We start from the raw sequence: 23,822 nt of genomic DNA on the forward strand, positions 1-23,822 counted from the left end.
TTGATGCAAGTTCCACCTGGATAAACGATTTTATAGATCCATATCTCATAAATTATAGGTTCGAACACCGAATATTCCACAATCATACTCAGTCTCCTAAAATAATAGATCCATAGTTTACGTTACAGTCGTACAAACAAGCTCAATTACCCAAAAACAAACTAGTTATTGGAATCTTGACTTACAAATATAAATCATAAAAAATACGAAGAAATATAGAAAAATAAGGGGAGTTAGCTCCCTGCTTCTTTTTGTTATGGCTGATGGGCACATTTTTATTTAGAAGAGTTGTTCAATGCTTTGTAAACCTCTGGAGGACTTCAAAGTAGTCTGGGAATGTTTTCTTGGTGCAACCTGGGTCGTTGATGGTGACACTAACATCTCCACAGGCAGCAAGTGAGAATGCCATGGCCATTCTGTGATCATCATATGTGTCTATAGCTGTCACGTTGAGTTTTTCCGGGGGCGTGATCACACAGTAATCTGGTCCTTCTTCAACTGTCGCTCCCAGCTGAAATATCAACCCCATGTGTTAATGCAAGGATGAAGTTTAAGGTGCAGGGATTTCAAATGTACAGAAGCCCACAAGAAACTTTTACCTTCCTGAGTTCTGTGCAGACGGCCACCATCCGTTCTGTCTCTTTTACTCTCCAACTTGCCACTGGAAAATAAGCACGCCAAGAGATCAAAGGGGTTGTTTCAAACAAAAATGTAAATCTCAGAAATGTGTATAACCTAGACCTAGAAACAATATAATGTAATATGAAACCAGCTTAAAATAGATACAAATTAGGTCATTGCAAGTTCCATCTACTGGAGAGGAGATTTCAAGATGCTGTGCATTTACCTACACCGCCACTAACAACTAGAGACTAAAACTCATTTTCTCATGCCCCACAGTAAAAAGACCAGCATACCATCTCTTATGGCAGTGGGTCCATCAGCAAAAAGGGCAACTACAGCAAGAGTCATGGCAACATCTGGCATTTTGTTCATATTGACATCGACAGCTCGTAAGTGCTTTCTTCTGGGAGAATCTCGTGGTGGTCCAGTGACGGTGACACTGTTCTCCGTCCAGGTAACTTCAGCACCCATCTTCTCAAGAACTTCAGCGAATTTGACATCTCCCTTAATTAAGGAAAAGTACAGTAAGAACATAATGAAATTTGGCCTATCTAAATTTAACACATACATTAGCTAAACTCATCCAAGGCATAGCAATAGATCGCGTTTAAAAGAATTTTCTTCTTTTAAAAAAATAAGTCGAAAAGCTTGGCACAATATAAAAAAGTAGTATTGGCATAAGTAATTACCTGCAAACTGCTTGTCCCACAACCTTCAACAGTAACAGTTCCCCCAGTGATTGCTGCACCAGCTAGGAAGTAACTAGCACTTGAAGCGTCACCTTCGACATAAGCATTTCCAGGAGACCTAATAATATCATAAAATTATCTCAGACCAACCAGCTTTCACAAACTTTTGCAATTCTATGCTAGAGAAACCTACTTGTACTTTTGACCACCTCGGATCAAGAACCGATCCCAGCTATCAGTATGTTCTACTGTGACTCCAAATCGTTCCATCAACTTCAAAGTCATCTCAACATATGGAATGGAAATCAGTTTGTCAACTATCTGAATTTCCACATCTCCCAAAGCCAAAGGAGAAGTCATAAGCAAAGCAGTCAAGTATTGACTACTAATTGACCCAGAGAGCTTCACCTGCAAATGAAGACACGAAACATAAACTAACATTGGTAAAGTTGGCTCAATCTTTGCAAACAACGATCCGGAGGCTTATAACATTTTCCTTGACACAATAAACTAGAAGGTATAGTCAATGGCAGGAGCTAGAATTTCAGGCATTATATTTGAGTAAAAATTTCAAGTTTCAATATCAAGGCTACATTTAAGAAAAAGTAAATCAGACACACGAAAAACGCTATCAACATCTTTGTTTCCAGAAATTGCAAGAATTGGAGAATATCTGTTATTTTCCAAGGAAAGCCAAAGGATGGCAGGTGGGTGAGCTGAAATATATACTTGAAATCAGTTTTCTCATTTTTAATTCTATAGGTTCAATTCTTTCATATTTCTGTACATAAATAACGGATGCCTAGGAGCTTCAAAAGGCTTTCAAGCAGCAATAGGCCACAACTCACCCAGCAGGTTACAAACTCATTTAAGTCCATTCTTCCAAGATAAAGGCAAAATCACCAGTTGAAATATCACCATAGTCATGCAGCCTAATGTTTCTTGACTCAGCATTATGTCTATCGCAGGACAGCATGATACTAGTTGGTGTCTAATGGTAACATTCCTCTTTCCACACAAAAGGTGCAATGACTAGTTGAAATCTCACAGTACTTCTGCATAATCATGTCTCTTGCATCAGCACATCAAACTTTAAAGCTGGATTGCCACAATTATTTTTATACCTCTAGCTGTAAATATTGATACCAGACTTGAGAAGACCTTTGGGAATGACAATGTTTTCTCCAGTATCCCACATAAAAAGGGGTAAAAGGGAATGTCGACAGTATATTGAAAAACATTAAAGTACCAAGTACACAAAATATTTTCTTATACGAATTGCACACATTATAAGAAAAATAATCTCACCTTACCCCCTGGAAGCCCCCCCTTTCCAATCACTCTCACAGGAGGACAGTTTGTGCCAAGAAAACAATCAGCATCAGCACCAAGCTGCTTAAGACCAGAAACCAAATCCCCAATTGGTCTCTCTCTCATTCGGGGCACCCCATCAAGTACGTAACTGAAATGTATTGAATAGTATAAAAGGGTCAGTGTAGGGTACAATAACATCAAATGGCACAAAATATATAACTAGAGGCTGCAGAATAATTTTGTGGATTCAAGGAGAACACTCAAGGTAGTGCACTTATTTTACAGAATTTATTCAAAAGCGAGCCTTTAATAGCTCAATAAATAGTCACATGCCATCAAAATGAAATAAGATAAGAAAAAAACTCCAATAGATCCAAATAATGATACTCGCGTCTGCAATAATCAAATTCAACAAAGGCTTAGAATCTATTCCAGATGGTTGCCACCATACAGGAGTCCTAAATTCTTGTGGATATGCCAACTCTACAGCATAGACAATATTGTATGAACATGATACACTGCTTAAGTTATATTCAAGAATTAGAATGTTCAAAAAGCAAAATCAGACAGACCTTGAATTTCCACCAGCAGCAACAACTGCAGCTGTCAGTGGACGCATTGCTGTTCCTGCATTTCCAAGGAAAAGTTGAATTTCATCCCTCGATTCTTTGCCCACTGGAAATAAACCACCGCAGCCTTCCACAATTGCTCTTTTAGCTGCCTTGTCCTCTTCGACACTTAGCCCAAGGGTTCTCAATGCACCGAGCATGTAATGAATATCATCACTATCTAACAAGTTGTCTACAACAGTTGTTCCCTGGAGAGTAAACAAAAATAATTATTAATGACTGCCAGCAGACTGCACTGAGTAAATAATTAGAATAAGAATCAATTTACAATCAATAACTCGATGCAACTAATTTTTTTTTACCTAAATAGCTACCAAAAAGAAATAATGAAAACAAAGATTGGTTCAAGCTTTGGAGGAAATGGCCCGACTTTATAGACCTTCCTAGGAAAATAATAATGTATTTATAACCCAAGTCTATAAAGGGAATAACAGGAGGTGAAATACTCTAAAACCCTTAAACTCGCAACACCGACATTTTATCGTGTGTAAGCTCAATCTATATACTAAGAAGTTAAATTAGTCCAGAACAAGGGAAAAAGGCCTAAAGAATTCTCCTCTTTCCTCGCTCCTTTTCAGATCCAACAGGAAATTGTTGCAAAGTACAAGTACACAACCAATATATCGAAACAAAGACCTATCTTCAAACCAGAAAAATAAGTCATTTCAGTCCCAAGTAAAATCCACATACCCGAAGTCTCATCGACATTCACAAATTAGATTCGTCCAAAATTCTTATATTAGGCTCACAAGCCATGAGAATGAGATGCACAAGTAACTAACTAACGGAGATGCAAATAATTTTTTTAAATTTCCAGCAATTTCTCCTAACGAATATATATAGCCCAAACCATATTCCTCCACTGCGAAGCGAGAGAAACTAGAGCTACCCACAAGACCGCACCGGTTGTATACCTCAGAGAGAGCAGCCAGGAGCAGAATCCGGTTTGACAGCGACTTGGACCCCGGCAACTTGATAGTACCGGAGATCTCTTGGATGGGTTGCAAGACGATCTCTGGCGCCGTAGACGGCTTTTCTGTTGTGGCAACCGAAGCTGAGACCATAACTGTACCAACTCTACCAGTACTAATCAAGCACGCATTCTTGTGCTTCAAAGTCAAAGAATTTTTGGAGCCGCCCAAGAACTGTGACCTGAAAGTTAGAGAATCCACAGATTTGGGTTTGTGGGATTTAGAATTATTGAGAAAAACTTGGGTGTTATGAGATCGCCCATTGCAGATTCTGCTAACTTGAGCCATTTCTCTCCCTCTCTCTCCCTCGTACTCCTAACTTTCTCAAATGGGATTTGCGGGAATTGGAAGATGGGGGGCTTTTGTTGGCGATGGTTGTTGTTAGACTGACTCTCTATCTGAAGTGGGAGGTTTACCAACCCGACTCTGCCACCAGAAAATGGAAAATGGAGAGAGAGTGATGAAATTATTTGGTCGAAAAATAGTCTAATATAAGGGAAAAAAAAATGTTTATGCCCGATTTATTATTATAATCTTTTTAAATTTTTATATAAAATATAATAAATAATTTAATTTTTATAATTTTTAAAATAATAATAATATTTTATTTAACTTTTAATTTTTATCTCAATTCATATTATTTCAAACTCACTATTCAAATCAAACTTTCTATAAATTTTATACTACTTACAAATTTTATGCAGTTATAAATATTAGATATAAATATTTTAAATTAAAAATATGTAAGCTGATTAACATAATCTCCAATTTTTGAAATTGAGATATAGAGTTTCAAACCCCTTTCTTAAATGTAAAAAATAAATATAAATTCACCGAGCCTATTTTTAAATCTTTAAAATATTTTATCGTCTTCTAAAAGTAAATCATGAAGAACATCTCTTCTAAAAATAATGAATATCCTTGTCTTGTGCCAAGACCGATTGCAGGTTGTGCTTGAAACACGTGGTGGTTGTAACTAGTATTGTGTTTTTCTTTTTCTTGGCTTTCAAATGGACTATGGAGAAAGGTATAATTATCGATGGGGGTTGTTGGGAGATTTCTCCGGTTGGGGTTGGTAGTGGTGGTGGCTGCTCCAAATTGCAGTGTCACTTTCTCGCACCAAACCCCTTGATGGGACCCAATTTGTATTATTCACCAATCAAGTCTAATACAGGAAGACCTATAATTTTTTTTAATATTATTTATAAAAGTGATTAGAAATATGATACTTTAATTAGGAAATAAAAATATTATTATTTTAAAATTTGTATATAATTGTAATGAATCTCACAGTAAATAATATATTTATATATTGACTTATATACAGTATATTTTTACTTTTTAGTACCTAGAAAGTAAGATCCACGGTGTCTCTTAATATGAAATGAAACTTAAGTTATTTTGAAAATACCTTTTGTTTAGATAGTAAAAATATTTTATTTTTATTTTTATTTTTTTAAATATATATAATATAATAAATAATTTAATTTTTTAAAATTTTAAAATAATAATAATATTATAAAATAATAATCTAATAATATTTTATTTAACTTTTAACTTTCATGTAATATTATCTCATCTCATCTTACTATTTAAATCATATTAAAAATTATTCTCATCAGTCATTATTCACTACGCCACATCCACATTCTATTAGAAAAAAAAAATTATAAGTGTAAAGTGTGAAAATGAATAGTAACTCGTGCATAGAATTTTTCGAATCTCAATCCAAGATTTCCCACCTCAGACATCCCTATGATAAACAATTAAATTTGGCGTAGAGTGTACTTATGGGTGTTGAAAGCTTCCCAAGATCCATCCATGTAACATAGACCCCGGTGTGATACTAGAAACAAGGGATTAAATAGCAATCAATATTAGGGATGGACAGAACATTGGTCAAGCAAAACCGGCCGTTGAATACTGAAATCGGTCAAAACTAGTAGAGAACCATATAAAACGATGTTATTTAATTTAAATAAGTTATACTGAGTCGCTTCATTAATTCGAGTAAGAAAAAAAATTCAAAATGACTTCGTTAATAAACCAAACAACCCCATTTTGGTTAGGGCTAAAATTGAAGAGCTCAGCTAGCTATATATCAGTCGGTATTCTTTACGCATAGTGATTATTTTTTTATTTATTTTTATCTAACTTAATATACTAAATGTGTTGAATATGCAACTAAATAAACTGATGTAAATAATTTTTCAAAGCCTTAAACCCATCTATCTCTATCTGATCTTTGGCTCTTATCTCTCCCTCCACAGATCGAAGGTCCCACAAGCTGCTCCTCGTATCTTGTTGTCCTCGTCACGACCTCGATAAGTTTGAATATTAAGGTTTAATATTTTTTACTCCCAAGCTATTTCCATTGGCCATCTCTTGTCGTTGTTGTGGATGGTCCAAACTGATGAGTATTAACATAATATATTTTATAATATATATTTTTAAATGAGAGTGTTTTTATAAAATATTTTACTAAATTATTTTTTATTTTAAAATATAATGATATAATATGTTGTGAAAAATAATATAGATTTATAATTTTTTTTATTTAAAATAGGCGATCGGTCGGTATCAATTATCACAATCACTCAAAATATAAAGTTCATGATTTATATGCTTGAAAACTAAATATTGCGTCTCCAAATTATTACATTTCATTAATTTGTACCCTAAATTATAATGAGTGATAATTTGTCTCTTAAGTTCTCAGAACTATCAAATTTTAATAATTTTAATATGAAAATTAAGAAAAAACAATTACTCAATCGATTCAATAGTTCATGATTTGAGAGGCTTTTAGATGCAGGATAGACTTGGGCCTCCAGATCCAAGTCCAATTAAAAGAAACCCATCTTATCCACGTCCATCAATCATACACGGGCTGAATTTCATTCAACCGGTTCAACCAGGCCAGTCTTCTCAAACCGCCCGTTCCCAGGCCAAGGTTTCGAATTCCTCTTCCCAGCACTAGGTTTTAGTTTTCGTAATTCGTCTTCCTCGAATCCATGGAGTCTCTTTCTAGATTTCACAATTGTCACCAAACTCTATACCTCTCTCGCAGTCACCGCCGTTCATCATTCCCTGAACCCATCTCATATCTCTTCCTCAAAATCCCATCATCATCATCCGTCAGATCTGCATCATCATCGCCATCGCCATCATCGTCATGGCCGGAGCCAAAACTCGCACTCTCTCAGACACTCATGTCCCTCGTCAGAATCACCTTCCCGACCATGGCCTCCACAGCCACGGCAGCATTGCTCTTCACTCTAATGCGATTCGACCCCAAGACCCTCGTTGCTCCAGCGTCCACCCTAGAACCCAGCGGAGAGAGCAGCGGTATGATTATTAGGTACTTTGACCTTAAGGTAAAGATGAAAGTTGTAGACTACGTGATTGAGGTGAAACCCGACGACCAGGCTTGGCACTTGCTGAAATTCCAGATTCGTGGCTATAGTCAAGAGCTCGACTCCGCTAGATATGGGTTCCAAAAAATATTGGCAAAAGACTTGTTATGCCACAAGGCCCATTCTTGCAACATTAGGGGGTGTTTGGAAATGGTTAATGAACTCAAGGACTTGTCCACGGAAATCGAGGCGGCCATGGAAAATTGCACCAACAATGATATCAAGTATTATCTGAGGGATTTCAAGGACTTGGTTGCCCGAGTGAAGGATTCGAAGGGGCAGGTGTTTGGGGCATTGACATATTTTCAGGAGCTGGACCAGGAGGAAGACAACGAGTCATAGCAGAAAGCACTTGTCTCGATGCTTTATGGTTTGTGAGGACTTCATTGCTTTTGTTTACGTTTGGTTAATGCCTTTATTCACATTCAAACAAATTATAGTTGGCATTCAAACAAATTAGAGAGAGGTCTGAGGTGGAGTAGTTTTTTGTGAGTTGTTCACCCGCATCTCTCAATTTCTGTGGTAGATGATAGTTAGAGGTTGGTGAATTTGTCTATACTAGTTACTTGGGAGCGGAAATAGTTACATTTCCGCTTTTCTCTTTATCTAAGGGCATATCTGTAGATCGAAAGAGTTTAACGAGTTAATATGTTATCAAAGCACACTTGATCATTTGGAAGTTTACCTTCCCAGCTTTGGTTGCCTCTGCCTTCTTACCTTTTTTACTTTCCTTTTTCTTTTAAATTAAGTTATACATCCCCGTGTGCCTATCGTTCAATTCCGTGTTATCATTTCCATCGTAATTCATTGAATTATTACGAGTTTGTCGTTCTTACAAAATGCAAGCACTTGAACTACTATGAAGCCATTTTTTCAAAGTTGTGGGTGCAACGAAATGGGGGTGGAAGAGTGGGTTTATCAAGATCATTAAAAAAAGGTTGTGGAGGAAGTTTGAATAAGGATTAGATTCTATGTGATGAGTTGGTGGGAACGAGGTCAGTACCTGGGCTGGAAAAGCACTCTGCTTAGGGCTAACTGGTATTTGATTCAAGGGTAAGCTAAGCCTGCCATTGATAATAGTTTCCACATGAAAAGTAGTAATGCCTATGCGAGGAGCATAATTTGGCTATGTTACTCGTTGTTGAGCATCTTGGAAGAGACATGCATTTGCAGCTAAACAAAGTTTGCCTGGATGGTAGTTTCCCTTTGTGTGGCCATGCTAAACCAGATGACCTCCATTCAGGTAAACTATCCCTTGTAGGATGAAATTCTGAGTTAAAGAAAAATATCTTTATCTATCCTGCTGAAATCCTAGATTGTATACTACGTTTTTATGAGATCCAATCCAACCTAGGTGTACTATCAGACAGATTGTGGCATCACTACACAATCTTGCTGAAAGTTATAAAATGTGAAACAACTGAATGTCAATGTCAATGAATAGTAATATCATATCTTCATTTAAATTAATTTCTTGGGTGGACCCATATTTCACATGATGTATTTTAATCTTTTAGTGCCTGGTGAAACACCTTGGTCTTTTAATTTCATGGCTTGTTCAAACACCACCACTAGCATCATCTTTACCAACAAATCTACTCATATCAAAAGCTCATAATCTGCACTCCGGATGATAATTGTAATTCTAGGCTCTAGCTCATATAAACAAATGAGAAAAGGCAAAGCATTTGTTTTAGGTAATAACAGTACAATAGGTAGGCCCGATAGTGTATAAAGTAACTTGGAAGTATTTATAGAAGTTGTTACCCACAGAAAGAAGTTCGCATAGGAGTTTGTTTTAAGAAGCTAAAATAGTGCTGGAAGTGAGAGTTTCCGTTCAAGTACACTGCTTGCTGTGGCTTCCCATCAAGAACTTGGAAGTTTAATCATTCCTTGATGCACTGCAAGATCAATGCTTCCAGCATACCAAACATATTGGTTCAAAAGCAACATGTTGATATATTAAGCGAGTGCTATAAAGTGAATTTTAAATTTGAATGATGAACGACTTCCCGTTGTTGCTATGTTTTTGTTTTTCCGTTTTCGGCTCTAAACCTCAAATCTATGGACGCGGCATGTCGTTATTTGGGCCTGGGCGCCTTTCGCTTGATCGAGGGGCCTTTGATTTGGGCTTCGGGCTTAAGTTGTTCTGTCCAATAGCAATTAATCCAGAGGGTGTTCAATTAACTGGATCCCGAATGAAATGGAGAGTTGGGCTTACATTATTTGTTGTTGAAGTTAACTTTTCAAATGCTCATAATAAAACACAACTTTTTTTTTTCTTTTTACTGTAATTAATTCACAAATCCATATCTAATCTAACCATTTGGAAATCTTGTTGAATACTTTGCTTCGTAACTATAATCGAAGCGACCAATCATCCGTGAATGGTTGGTGAACAGCTACCGATGCAACCCCTCTTCTGTTCCAGCTCACAGGATTCAGTGAATCGTTATTATTCTTGCTTTTACTTATATACTCAATAAAGATTTTTTTTTTTTTTTTTGGGTTTCAAACAACCGATCCCCGCATTAAATTGATGTCAGAATAAAGAATTGAATATAGGGAATGCTAAATATAGTCGTAGAGTGTGTAAATATCGTGCAATCTTTTTTAAAAAAAGTACAATCTATTATTAAAAGAATTGTGCTACCCATAAGTCTCACATCCTGCAGACTCACTTAGAAACATGTCATTTAGAATTATTTTTGTTACGTGGGTAAAAAAGTAAAATGACATATTTTTAAATGGGTGTGTAGGGTGTGAGACTTATGTCTAAAATTTTTCTTCATGTAGATTCCTTATTAACTCACTTTTTTCAAAATAATTATGCAGCGTTTACACACTTTACGATTATAAATATCATTTCTCATTAAATATTATTGTCGAAGTTCGTTGTTACCTAAATTTGTGAAGAGGCAAATTATTTTCCTCTGATACCCATGTAACTAACAACTTGACCAAGAAGTAGGCATGCGTATCTAACCATATTGGAAGTACCCAACAACATTGTCACCAAATCGTTCTCAACCTAATATTGCTTGCTTATCAAATAATATTGTATATCACCTTGAATTTCGTGATCCCACATGAATAGAGACTTAGTACCCAAATTGAGAGAGAGAGAGAGTATGTTGGATCTGCTGAATATGCTAATATACTCCTTATAGTGAGTGATATTTTCTACAAACAAACAATTACAAACTCAGCCGTCAAATGCCCCCCGTGGGGTGAGGGAGGGGTGTAGATATTGGAGGAAAGGTACGCACTTTCTGTAACTTTTTGGTGTATTTGGCAGAAGAAGCATTTGATCGTGGATCACAATATGTATAGGTAAGGCAGAGGACTGGATCTTATACAACAACCACAAACTTAGCAATAGATCAACATCTTCCCTTCCCCTTCCCACTGGTGGACCCCATGAACACAAAAAAAAGTTTTTGCACTGCTCCAAACTCCAAAGTTCATCGGACATTAAAACTCCAATCCATGACTGGGTAGGTCCCATTCCATTCATTGAAGGGAGTGGATTGCCATACTCTTCTTGAATGGATTGAAACGATTGTCCGATTCGATTTATCCATGACGTTCTCATGGCGGGGCACAAAAACCCTTTTCAACAACCCATCCACGTATTCACTTATTCAACTTCGTTGATAACAACCATTTGTCTATTTAAAACAGTTGTTCCCAAATTTACCAATCAACCATAGAGGAAGTGATTTTGTTTCTATGGCCAATTTGAAAATCCTTGACCGGCTATTTGAGGAAAAATAACTGTCATAAGCAAATTGATAAATGATTCCAGATCCTCCCACACAACATACGATCCAGTTACTTCAAAATGTAAAAACAACTAAAAATCAAGACGTCAATATATGATCATGACCCTCTTTAAAATCAACCACATAAGATTGCAAAACTCAAGACAGGTCCAAGAGTTTGTTACAAATTCACGAAAAATCGCAAACTCTATACTCTCTCTCGTTTAATCTATGTGCTCCATTGAGAAACCATTGAGAAACCATTACAAAAGATGAAAATTTAATCTTGCCTTTTATTGTAGAGACTGTCAGGAAACAGATCTCCCGGGAATGGCCATAGCCTCCTCACGGTAATTACCAACTCAAACCAAATTGCCAAACAGCAAGTTTTCGTGACATAAGACTAACAACCAAGCCTAGATAAGTTCTTTAGCCGCTGCAATAACAGCTTCGGCAGTAAGACCAAACTCTTTGTATATTCTCCCAGCCGGCGCACTTGCCCCAAACCGGTCAATTCCTATTGCCTTGCCTTTGCTACCAATAATCTTCTCCCACCCAAATGTTGATCCAGCTTCAATGCTAACCCTAGCTGACACAGCTGCTGGCAAAACACTTTCCTTGTAGGCATCTGATTGCTCATTAAAGAGCTCCCAAGAAACAAAGGAAACAACTCTAACAGCTTTCCCTTCCTTTCTCAGTTCCTCAGCAGCCTTGGCCGCAATTTCCAGTTCAGAACCAGTTCCGATCAAAATAACATCTGGCTTGTTACCCGAAGAATTGTCGGTAATGGTATAGCCACCCTTTTCAACTCCTTCCACGGAAGTACCAGGAAGTTGGCGAAGCTTTTGCCGAGAGAGGGCAAGAATAGAGGGTCTCTTCCTGTTAAGGACTGCAACCTTGTATGCTCCAGCAGTCTCATTTCCATCTGCTGGGCGGAGCATCAATATATTGGGCATTGCCCGGAAACTTGCCAGGTGCTCTATTGGCTGATGGGTTGGGCCATCTTCTCCAAGCCCAATTGAATCATGGGTCATAACATAGATAACTCCAGCTTCGGATAAGGCAGAAATCCTGATAGCTGCTCTCATGTAGTCGGTGAAAACAAAGAAAGTAGCACAGTATGGAATCAGCCCAGGGCTGTGAAGGGCAATGCCATTGCAAATGGCTCCCATGCCATGCTCTCTAACACCAAACCTAACGTTGCGTTCTTCTGGAGTGTTCTTTTGGAAGTTTCCAAACATTTTCAGCAATGTCATGTTGGAAGAAGCAAGGTCAGCACTGCCACCAAGAAGACCAGGGAGAACCTTTGCAAGGGCATTAAGGCATTGCTGAGACAGATTTCTGGTTGCATCGGCAGGGCTCTCTGGAGTATATGTCTGGGAAAGAGAAACCAAAAAAAAGAAAAAAACATATAAGATAATCTATGCCATCCATACGCGACTCTTCTTTGTGAATATGGGCTAGTCTATATGACCACCAACTGGAGTTAACAGCTAATAGACTCTTTGAAAAATAGAAGCTAATTACGTAATCAGATGTGGCGTAGAATACTTTTCAGAGTAACATTCATGCTCATTTTAGAATGATGAAGTGTAAGGAAGCAGAGCAATCAAAATGATCAATTGTTACTTACAGGAAGTGCTTTATCCCATCCAGCAGGTAGTTCACCACCAATGATAGATTTGAGCTCTGCGTATTCCTCCTTGTACTTCTTACCATATTCAGCAAACTTGGCATTCCATGCAGCTTCAAGAGCAGCACCTTCGGGGACATGGCGGCTCCAATGCCTGAGAAGAGCCAAAAAAATTGAGTGATACCAAATCAACCCTAGTGGCATGTCAAACAATTTTTTTTTTGTTTTTTGATAGTGGTATGACAAACAATGATAAATACATCCCTATGCATTCTCACTTTTTAATGTCCTCAGGCACATGAAATGGTTCAAATGGCCATCCAAGGTTCTTCCTGGTAGCATCAACTTCCTTGGCACCTAGTGCACTCCCATGTACACTGTATGAGTTTGCCTTGTTTGGAGACCCATAACCAATAGTTGTCGTCACCTGTGAACATCAAATGAAAAAGGGAGTCGAGCACATCAAACTCTATCACTTGGCTTGAAGATGTTCTTTTAAGGACCTTCAATAAAGAACGACTTCAATGCATCACCAGATAGCTGACACCTAAATTCTGCATGCTTCTATAGATTGCTAAGGAAAAGGGCGTGAGAGCCAATAAGAATCATCATATCAGGAATATCTAACCTTGATCAAAGTGGGCTTGTCTTTTACAGCCTTTGCTTCCTCAATGGCAGCACGAATTTCATCATAGCCAGTGTTACCATTCTTCACCCAGATAACGTGCCAACCAAGACCCTCAAAACGGGTCTCAACAGTCTCAGTGAATGAAATTGCTGTGTCACCATCAATAGAGATGTGGTTGTCATCATAGAAAGCAATCAACTTCCCGAGTCCCCAGTGTCCGGCAAGGGAGCAAGCTTCATTTGAAATCCCCTCCATTTGGCAACCATCTCCCACTATAGCGTATCTAGAGAAGACAAACACCGATACGTCAGAAGCAAACAAGATAGAGGACTTTAACTTTATACACGAACATTTAAAAAAAAAAAAATTGCTACAAGATCGAGATAGTTATTATTACGTGTAATGATCAACGATCTCATTGTCGGGTTTGTTGAAACGAGCAGCCAAGTGCTTCTCTGCAAGAGCCAAACCGACAGCATTGGCAATACCCTGGCCAAGAGGACCTGTTTAGAGTAAAAGAACAAAATAGAGATAGATTAAACAGCTAAGACAACGCTACTCAAATGAACAAATAGAATAATTGATCAACTAGATAAAATTTGGAAATAAGCGTCTAACCTGTAGTGACTTCACAACCAGGTGTCTCAAAGTTCTCTGGGTGTCCGGGGGTTTTGCTTCCCCATTGACGGAATTCCTTCAAGTCCTCTTCCTGACAGTGGATCCCAAGTATTTCATTTAGAAAATAGAATAAAAATTTAATCTCACCTACACAGGACATAAGTGATGCAAGAATAACAATAATCAGGATATAATTTTACAAAAAAAAAATTCTATCAATAACACGCAAAATAACTGCCAACTTAAAAGTATATCAAATTAAAAAGACAGAAAATAAATTCAGCAAACAGACTGGCGGCAGGCTAATCCCCTTTTTGTGACGAACCCAACATGCAAAAGTATTCATAAAACCTTGTCACACAAACATATGATCAAGCCAAATCCAGAGAGAGAGAGAGAGAGCGAGATTCCCACCAATTTCATGAGAGATCCAAAACACAAGGTGAAGAGAGCAATAAATAAATCACCTTGACACTGTCGTAGCCGGCTAGGTGAAGCAGAGCGTACTGGAGCATGCAGCCATGGCCAGCGGAGAGAACGAAGCGGTCGCGGTTGAACCAGTAGGGGTTCTTGGGATTGTACCTCATGATCTCGTCATACAAGATATGGCCTATTGGGGCGCAGCCCATGGGCAACCCCGGGTGACCCGAGTTCGCCTTCTCCACGGCATCGATGGCCAGGAACCGGATCGTGTTGACGGACTTCTCCACCAACGAGATCTCGGTAGTCTTGACGGCAGTGGGGGTCTCAGCGACGGAGGCTCGTATCTGGCGGTTCGATTCGGCGACTCGTCGGCGGCGGTGGAGGACTCGGGTCGATGGCTTTGACTGTGAGGATTTGAGGCCGGAGAAGGTGGGGATAGAGTGTGTGGACAGGGAGACCACGCGGTCGGATGATGATGGGTTGGAGCCATGGTGGTGAGAAATGGCTCGGGCTAGGAGGGCCTGGGATAGCGTCAGAGATGAAGTGGAAGCCATAGCTGCAACCACAGACAGAGAGAGAGAGAGAGGGAGAGAGTGAGTGAGGGAGGGGCACTAATGGAGAGCTTGAGATACTTAATGGGAGAGACTAGGGGACGGACGGGTGAGTTATGGACTTTTACACCATCTAATAGAATTTTGACACGTAAGTATTTTCAAGTGAACAATAATAGAACTACAAACATGTAAGTAAATCTCCTTTTCCTTTTTCTCCCTTTCCTCTTGTCTCTCTCTCTCTTCTTTCTAGTGCGCTCTCTCTCCTCGCTCTGCCATTGCTAAGGTTTTTTTTGCTCTGAGGGCTGCGAGAAGAACACAGCAGTGCAAATTTGTTAATTTTTTTTCTCTTATTGCTGGGAATAGAACATAGCAACTTTATATATAGCTTCTTTGAGGAAGAAAAAGAAGATGGTTAATTCCGTGACGATGGGTTTGGGCATTTGTTGGTGCTTCAATATTTTTGGGTTTTTGTTGTCTATCCATAAACGTTTTCAAATTCATAAAGAAAAGCACAAAAATTTGGATGCAGATGCCAAAAAAAATCAGTCGCCATAGAAAAAAACAGAGAAAGGGAGGAGAGAGAGAGAGAGAAAGAGAACGAGGGGGTGGGGGGGAGAAAGAGAGTGGGATTTGCCTGTGAGTGGTTCTATTTTTCTTCTCTTAAAATGCTCACGTGTAAATTTTTGATTGGAGGGTGTAGAATTCCTTTATTCACCTAATCCTATTTGAAGTTAATCTCATACTTAATTATCTGTGAGAGAGAGGGGATTATCTCGTCTATACGTCAGAAAATGATGACAGGTAGGGAGAACTGACCGTTAGATTCAGAAGGGAAGACATCAGATCCGTTGACTGTGGGTAGGAAGTGCTGTGGCAATCATTTTCCGTTCTGTTTTGCTGACTTCTTTTTAATATTCTTTTTACAAAGAGCATACCCATTTCTTAGAGTGGCGTATTAGTTTTTGAAAAATTTTGTTCTTGAACGGGTGTGGAGTATAAACTATTGTTGTTGATGGAGCAGAATTTAATTTATAAAAAAAGTTATAGATTTAAGTTTTGTAAATTTATAGATATATATAGTGTGTTCTAACTTCTAAAGAATAAATGACTCATTTTTAAAACATTCTATTCTATTCATAAACTAGCTTAATTTTTTTTTGTAAATTTAAACCAAATACTTTAATGGAACCTTTATTAAAAATAAAAATAAATTTATCCGGATTCATGGATGTATTTTTCATTTGATTTATTAAATGGTTTTAGAGCTATAAATTTTAGAGATGTAGGAATATTCAAGACAAGAATATTAGAATATGCTACTTCTTTGGCAGCACTGCAATTTCAACACTAGGAATGACTGGGGTCGCATTTTTAGACATGGCACTCAAAGAAACTTGACTCTCAAATGGGTCTTTCTTTTTATGTATGTTTTTTAAAATATAGCATGAGGAAGGATTCGCCCACCTGATTCTACAATGATTTTCAGATCCACTAACAGTAGCGGCAATAAGTCGTTGTCGGTATTATTGTCAAGAGAATAGGCTGTTCGGGAAGCTGGAATGAAATATATTGTTCACTATGGCATTTCTAAATTTGCATTTCTATGGACGAAAGCAGATTAAGATGGTGGCTTCTCTTCTTAATTCTTATCGAAGGGTTGATTTTTGGGTCCCAGAAATAGGATATTCCGCCAATAGAAATAAATAGTGCAGCCTTGGACTTTGACAATCCATTCCGAGGTGGGCTCGTGTTGGTTGCAACGTTTTTTTATGAGCGGAGAAGAAATAATGGGGTATATAAAAGTAAAGTAAAATGATAACAGTATTTTTATATAAAAACAAAAATCTATATTTCACCACACGAAAAGTAGAAATTTTATATAAAATTAATACGAGATACCATCCATATCCGTTTAAATTCATCAATAATTGCTTCAAAGTTATATGATTTTATATATATATATATATATATAAAAAAAAAAAGACAGCCGACATATAGATAAACCCCAATTATTTTATCTGCAAACAGATAATGTAAATGAGGTGGGTTGTTGGAAAGATAGAAGTGGGTCATGAAGTTTGGTGGTGGGATTGGTGTAGAATAATATATCATATCATTATTTGCCATGTGTTGAAAATTTGGTCCAAAACAATATCAAAGATTTGTCATTCAAACTACAAACCCCATGGTCACCGGCACATCTACATTTATTTAGTTTTGATGTGTGTGCCACAGATGGCAAGTCATCTAATTGGATGGCTTTCTTCACAGATGTATGGCATCTAATTTGTTAGACAAAGTCTGAAGATCTCAAATTAATTATATTCCTTGATTTTCGGAGAGGGAAAGTAGCACATGCCCAAATTACATAACAAATATCAGGATCGATCGTTCTGTACATTTGGATACGTTAGTAATTACATCATGATCCTGTTTGTTAGTAATTACTAATTCAACATCATAAAATATCCGTTACGATACCAAATGCATGACTTTAGCTTAAAAGAAAATTTCTATTTATAAGTTGAGTGAACAACTCATCTAATAAAATATTTACATATCATAATTTGATTTAGATGAAAATTTTTAAAATTTGAATTTTACAAATAAAATCTCACTATTTAAATAATGTGAATAATATATTCTATATACCAACTTAAGAATAAAATAACTCAATGACAAAATAACACCATTCATAATAGAGAATGAACGACTAAGATCATAAGAGTATTGAAATAATATGATAGTTTTTGAGGCGTTTTCAACACTCTTACCTAAATATAAGAAAACCGATGATTAAAAATCTGGCCGATCACTTCATACTGCAAGACAAAGGACATGTATAGATAGTGAAAAATTTTGAAAAAAAAATAATTAGAAAAACACTTGTTTTTATTAGGTCTTCTTAAAAATGGATAAGAAAAATGAAAAATTGTTAGCGTAAATTTTTTTCGAGATATATTTTACATTGAGATGTGTGAAATTAGATAATTAAATTAGATAATTTGTTGGGATAAAATCCTCTTACACGCTACTCGTTCGCTTTGTGGAAGGAAGAGTCGTAAACCAGGTAGTCACTTCAGTTTTCTTAATTCAAATATCGACTGCCTTCCTCAATAATGCTCTATTTTTTTATTAATTTATATACTAAGGTTTTGGTCAGTCACGCAACTTAGAATTCACGTTTTCATAATCGCTTTATTTCTTTAATTTAACACCTGAGTTGGGCCCCAAATGGGCTTATTTATTTATGTGCTAGAAAAGTTTGAATTCAATTATAAAAAGCACTTGACTTTTAGGGTAACACTCGACTCTTCGGTTGGATAACTTCTTAAACAACCATTAGTTATTCAAGAGGCCATTAACAAAACAAATAGATATGTTGGCTGGCTATAATTTGTTCAGAATCATTTAGAGAAAACTTACCGTGATGCTGATGCTAGGCAGTCTTTTAGCTCGTATCCCACCCAATCTGTGTCACATCATTCTGATTCGCTTACAGGTCGAAGCAGAATTCCTAATGCCTTTACTGGTCACAGAATACGGTGCTGATGCTGATCTGAGGGAGGGTGACTTGTCAATGTACGCATATCTTTCGTTTCCATTCCAATACAAAATGACTCGATTTGTGCAAGAATGTGACCAGCTATCACCTGCTCGGCAAGATGAAATGAAATCTTAGGAGTGACCATGTGATTGTGGTGAAGTATGTTGCTGACCGCAAACTAGGAATTTCAGGTGGGGTTGTGGAAACTAAATTGGATTAAACTTACCCAATGCTAGAGTTAACTGAAATGAACCTTCTATATACTTCGTGGTCACCTGATTCAGTAAAACAACCTGCCGGAAAGAGCAGAAGATATTAGAATAAGAAGAGTAGTGGAGGTCAGATATCGTGGGTAAAACCGGTGAACCTGAACAACACAAGTTGGTTTTATTGCATTCAAATCTCTACCTGAATTGGCATATCATGTTTGTCACAAGTTTGCAATGTAGAAATCCTACAAGAGACCAAATTAATTCTTACCGCCAAACCATGCTCCTTTGCAAGCTTCATCAACTTTAAAGCTATTCCGCTTAGTAATCTAGTCCTGAGGGCCATGTCATCGAAATCTTGTCGGAAGTGGAAAGTAACACTATCAACAATAACAACCTTAACCTGGATAAGATTTTTATATTATAAGATTTACAATCCAAGTACTCACATACATATTTGTATATATCCACATAAGTGCAGATAAATTTATACACAAAGGTGCATATAAGCAAACAACGCTCAAAGCGGGAGACAAACTTTATTAGCAAATGAGAAGCCTCGTATACTTTAATACTTTATAACCAACGAGTGCATGTACTAGAGGGAATTTTTGTTGTATACAATTTATTTTTAATTTTTGGGGGGAAAGGGAGGGAGAGAAAAAAAAATTATACTATACCTACATCTTTATGCTCTGAGATGAACTTGTCTAAGTAATTTGTAAGAGCAATTTGCTCAGTGTAACTGCAGACACGGAAATAAAATATGTTTTCCAAAATATTGTTGGGGTGCATTTTAAGTTGGCCAGCTTGAAAATCCTTCCGCAAAAGGCCATTACATTCTGTCATGTCTTCTATGCATGCTTCAGCAATTTGTAAAACGCGTTCCACCATAAAGCTGCCTTCTGTATCTAAGATTACAGCAAAAACAACAAGAGCAGTTGGACACCAATGTCAAGTGGTCAGTGAGGAATGGTAATGGAGTTGAGGAACTTACCTATATATATTGCCTTTGCACCTAGGCCACCATAATCAACTGGGATTTGAACATTGACAGCAAGTTGAATCCTGAAAATCTAAGTAATTGTTGGAAGTCCAAGAAAATTACACGAGGAAAGAAATAGAATGACGACCCATACCCTAGCTGTGTTTTACCCATGCCTGGAACTCCACCTAAACAATAAAAGTAATAAATCTATCATTTCCTTACCATCACAACACTTTCTGAGTATTTACGCTCATAAGAAAAGTACCAAAAGCATATGAATCAATGATCATAAAGCATAGCGTGCATTGTAAAGTATATATATACATATATTTACTCTCCTCAAATAGGGAACAACATTTAGGGGATTCCTGTGAGAAAAAAGAAAAACTAACCAATTTCAGTAACTTCTTTGCAGTTTATTCCCCCACCAAGGATGTTATCTAGATCCAAACAAGATGTCGTAATGCGGGGAAACATCTCATCCTCATGGAGCATATCCCAAGCAGTTTGTGCACCTGCAAAAGGCAGGAGCTAATAAAATAACAAACTGGGTCAATGTGACTTAAATAACAAAATTGCTCCAACCAAATTACAGGACTGCATTGATGATTTCAAGAAATGTTTTTTTTTTTTTAAATCTTATTCTTTCTTTCTTTTGCGTAGTAGAAAGATCAACAGCAAGTTAAGGTAACTTCCCTTCCAAAAGTACAACAAATGGCATGTCACCAAACGTATGGCCAACTAGATTATGCACATGAGAGAGGACAACAGGTCCCGTATTAATTGAACAAACTAATCAGATAGTATAGAATTTTCGAAAAACAAGTCAGTTTGCCAGAGATGGCGGCTGTAAACAGCTTTCTTTTTTGTTTTTGTAATCAACTACAGGTTTGATGGCTATAATTGCATAAGGTGCAGAAATCAATATTGATATGCTAGCATGCCATCCTATACAGCCAAGGATCCAGCATAGAGAGTATCTTTGGGCAGAACCACGATATTGTGAGATTGCATTAGGTCTCTCGTGAGATCTCCCTTCAGATTCTCTCAAAAGATTCTTCATTCTTTGAAATGAAAAACAGAAGGAATCATATATCATAGAGATAATATATACCATTAACAATGGCACGACCTCCTTCTGGCTCATCCAACCTACTACCAAGCGATGCAACCTTCAAAATTTCAGCAGCTTCATTATCTGAGATTCTTAGATCTGTTCAAGGATAATTGTTGTCAGGATACTCCAATCCAACAAAATTAAGAAATTGAAGAAGCAGATTCAGGTGAGGAAAAAAAAAATTGATGTGATATATGGAACCTAGCGAAAAAGGTAAAGGAAAATGCTAGTTGGCCCCTTGGATTTGCCCCCTAGGTTTAACAGCTAGTGCATTTTTTTAAAAATGTTTAAAGAAGTCACTACTAGTGAATTTGTACATTTTTTTCTTTTTTAAATGGTTAAAAAATGTTTAAAAAAAAAACTAGTGGTCAGCCCAGCAGTAAGAGCTGGGCGGCCGAGTAGCATTGTCCAAAGGTAAAATAGCAACAACCGTCGGGGTAATTCTAAAATGCATTCGCTGAGAAAATGTACTCCTATTTGAACAAAAACCAGTCAGGTGTTATAGTCTTGGGAGGAAAAGTTGAAGTATCCAAGAAGTTGATGGAACTGCAATTCCAGGTTCCAATTCCATTAACCGTGCTCTCTTCTCTTCAAAACCCTTACTCGTGGGGGAGGAATCAAACTACTAAAACCAAAACCACTTTAAGCAATGCCAATGTGATTCGATCAAATCAAGTCTATTAACAAGATTTAAAGATATATTTATGATAGGAAAATACTGGCAAACTATTATAATCAGACCTAGAACGATGAAGCGAATCTTCGATCAAGAAACTCAGAGAGTAATTACATCGAACACTTCTCGAGGTGCATTATAAGAGAGCAAAGATGACTGAAACGTAGGACGAAAAAGTTTTGATACAAAGTCTGCGGAAAGATCGTCATGAACAGGTCTCCAGTTTGCAAAAAAATAACGCGAAAAAAAAGGAAGATGTGAATGGTGGGTACCTAGAGCAAGGTCGGAGGGAGAGAGCGAAGAAAGCGAAGACAGAGTGGTATAGCCTGCCGATATCAGTTTGCCTCTCTGTGACGCTGAGATGGGCAGCCTTCCCACTTCCATTTACTCTACGCAAGCGCCGCCGAGAGAGAGACTGCTTTCTTGAATGGAAAATTGGAAATTCGGGAAGCGGTAAGGGAAAGCAGTAGTGCTTGAAATTTTCCATATATCTTGATCGAGTTTTTGCGGGAGGAAGGAAAAAGGGTGGGTTAATTAAGGCCCAAATTGGAAAAAGGGGTATCATTCAGGGGGACCACTAGAATAGTATAATGGGCTAATCTGCTCCGGTGGGCTAAGCCCAAATTGAGAAAAAACATTTAAAAACAGAATGTCAAGTTTCTTATGTCATTATTATTATTATTTTATTATTGTCAACTTAGCAACGTATCAGATGTAATAACTAACCATTGTGATGATGCAAAAAAATTGCACAACAGGTCGGAATAAAAAAAAGAGTTATTACTGGTCTATTGAGTCGATTGGGCCTTAAACAGTATTATTTGGAGTCCCCAACAGTGTTCCAGTGCAACTGCACGGTAGCGATGTGTACATCCATGATACACATATTTACGTGATTCGGCATGTTACTTACGTCCATGGGCATTTGAGGAGAAAAATTTCAATATAATTATACTCGTTTACAGTCTCTTATGGCCTTTCATTTCTTATTGTACAAAAAAAGTAAGAATTCTTCTTATTGGAGTCGTTGTCTTCCTCAAGAAGTTGCTAAAGAATAATAAGAATAAGAAGATTTTATCGAGGGCGAGAGTCTTTTTGTCATCTGGTAGCAAGTTTTTTATATATCTCCTTGTTGCCTGTGCCAGTATGTAATGATAAGTATGACCTCTTTGCGTGTGTCAGCTTCATTCTCTTCCTACTTTCCCTTTGACCCATCTAACACTTACATGCTCACATATTCCTTTGTCTCTTTCTTGTTTGTATTCTTGTCTCTAATGGTGGCCTAAGTCCAACTATAGGTTATGGTATTTTATCCCTTACTTTGTGTCCGTTTATGATATCTGAATGTTCCCAACTTTCTTTGCGATCTTGTGTCAACCGATTTGAAATCTTTCAGCACTTGTCAGTGTATTGAACATTAGTTTTTCTGTTCTTACGCATGTTTCCGACCAAGCTTATTTTCAGAAGTTTGAGTTGTTTAGTGTTTGGGGTTCAACTCATTTACTTTGGCATGTAGAAGGTTTAAATTGAGTAGTCTACATATCGATATGCCTTCAGCAAAGTATTGTTTCTTATTTAATCAATCCTCTCAGTTTTCAGTTAAACTTGCTTTTCATGTGCAAGACAGGTTATTTTGCTGATATATGCGAGGGTGGTTAAACTTGGTACTCTTGGAAGATCCATTTGTGTTAAAAATGGTGTCTGATTTGAATTTTGGTTATGCTGTTCAGATTCTCCTTCAAAGAGAGGCTTCACTTCCTAAATTATTATTTTGTTATATACTACATTCTCATCAATTTTTCCTTTATTTTACTGATGTGGTATCACCCATAACTTTTTATTAAAGTATTATTCTAAAAATAGTTTATATAATTTTATTGTACTAAAAAACCAAACCCTTATTTTCCAAAAATAACACCTGGTCGAAATGTTGACGACTCTCCTCCCTCATTTCTGTTTGCGATGCAACCTTCTTCTATCCATTAATCATTGACTTTATTTTAATACGAGTATATTATATAT

At 37.2% G+C, this 23,822-nt stretch overlaps 4 protein-coding genes across 6 annotated transcripts; 1 reads left to right on the forward strand and 3 right to left on the reverse strand.

Moving 5' to 3' along the window:
* Positions 1-17: 17 nt before the first annotated feature.
* Positions 18-4,720, reverse strand: LOC108981100 (3-phosphoshikimate 1-carboxyvinyltransferase 2). The gene is made up of 8 exons (XM_018952185.2): positions 4,171-4,720; positions 3,200-3,444; positions 2,622-2,775; positions 1,507-1,721; positions 1,314-1,431; positions 918-1,128; positions 600-661; positions 18-511 (listed from the first exon to the last, which is right to left on the reverse strand). The coding sequence occupies exons 1-8, from the start codon at positions 4,513-4,515 to the stop codon at positions 293-295; spliced, it is 1,569 nt and encodes a 522-aa protein (XP_018807730.2). The 5' UTR covers positions 4,516-4,720; the 3' UTR covers positions 18-292.
* A 2,431-nt stretch (positions 4,721-7,151) lies between these two features.
* Positions 7,152-8,326, forward strand: LOC109019025. Its single transcript, XM_019001243.2, has one exon. It carries the CDS (start codon positions 7,242-7,244, stop codon positions 7,983-7,985), a length of 744 nt encoding a protein of 247 aa, XP_018856788.1. The 5' UTR covers positions 7,152-7,241; the 3' UTR covers positions 7,986-8,326.
* Positions 8,327-11,490: 3,164 nt separating this feature from the next.
* LOC109019027 (transketolase, chloroplastic-like) lies at positions 11,491-15,348 on the reverse strand. The gene is made up of 7 exons (XM_019001244.2): positions 14,754-15,348; positions 14,287-14,377; positions 14,066-14,171; positions 13,669-13,951; positions 13,319-13,467; positions 13,041-13,194; positions 11,491-12,783 (listed from the first exon to the last, which is right to left on the reverse strand). Exons 1-7 carry the CDS (start codon positions 15,261-15,263, stop codon positions 11,824-11,826), a joined length of 2,253 nt encoding a protein of 750 aa, XP_018856789.1. The 5' UTR covers positions 15,264-15,348; the 3' UTR covers positions 11,491-11,823.
* Positions 15,349-17,815: 2,467 nt separating this feature from the next.
* Positions 17,816-22,280, reverse strand: LOC109019028 (DNA repair protein RAD51 homolog 3-like). 3 transcript variants are annotated; one of them, XM_035692237.1, is made up of 11 exons: positions 22,073-22,177; positions 21,866-21,956; positions 21,122-21,220; positions 20,400-20,538; positions 20,159-20,192; positions 20,017-20,087; positions 19,704-19,930; positions 19,291-19,422; positions 19,037-19,103; positions 18,690-18,916; positions 17,883-18,085 (listed from the first exon to the last, which is right to left on the reverse strand). In XM_035692237.1, the coding sequence occupies exons 3-10, from the start codon at positions 21,152-21,154 to the stop codon at positions 18,741-18,743; spliced, it is 879 nt and encodes a 292-aa protein (XP_035548130.1). In that variant the 5' UTR covers positions 21,155-21,220; positions 21,866-21,956; positions 22,073-22,177; the 3' UTR covers positions 17,883-18,085; positions 18,690-18,740. The 3 variants fall into 3 exon arrangements, with proteins under 3 accessions (XP_018856792.1, XP_035548130.1, XP_035548129.1); XM_019001247.2 differs by lacking the exon at positions 21,866-21,956 and having other exon boundaries at positions 17,816-18,085; positions 20,400-20,522; positions 22,073-22,280; XM_035692236.1 differs by lacking the exon at positions 21,866-21,956 and having other exon boundaries at positions 22,073-22,186.
* Positions 22,281-23,822: the final 1,542 nt, after the last annotated feature.

This window comes from Juglans regia, chromosome 7 (genome assembly GCF_001411555.2).
Source record: "Juglans regia cultivar Chandler chromosome 7, Walnut 2.0, whole genome shotgun sequence".
NCBI classification, from domain to species: Eukaryota; Viridiplantae; Streptophyta; class Magnoliopsida; order Fagales; family Juglandaceae; genus Juglans; species Juglans regia.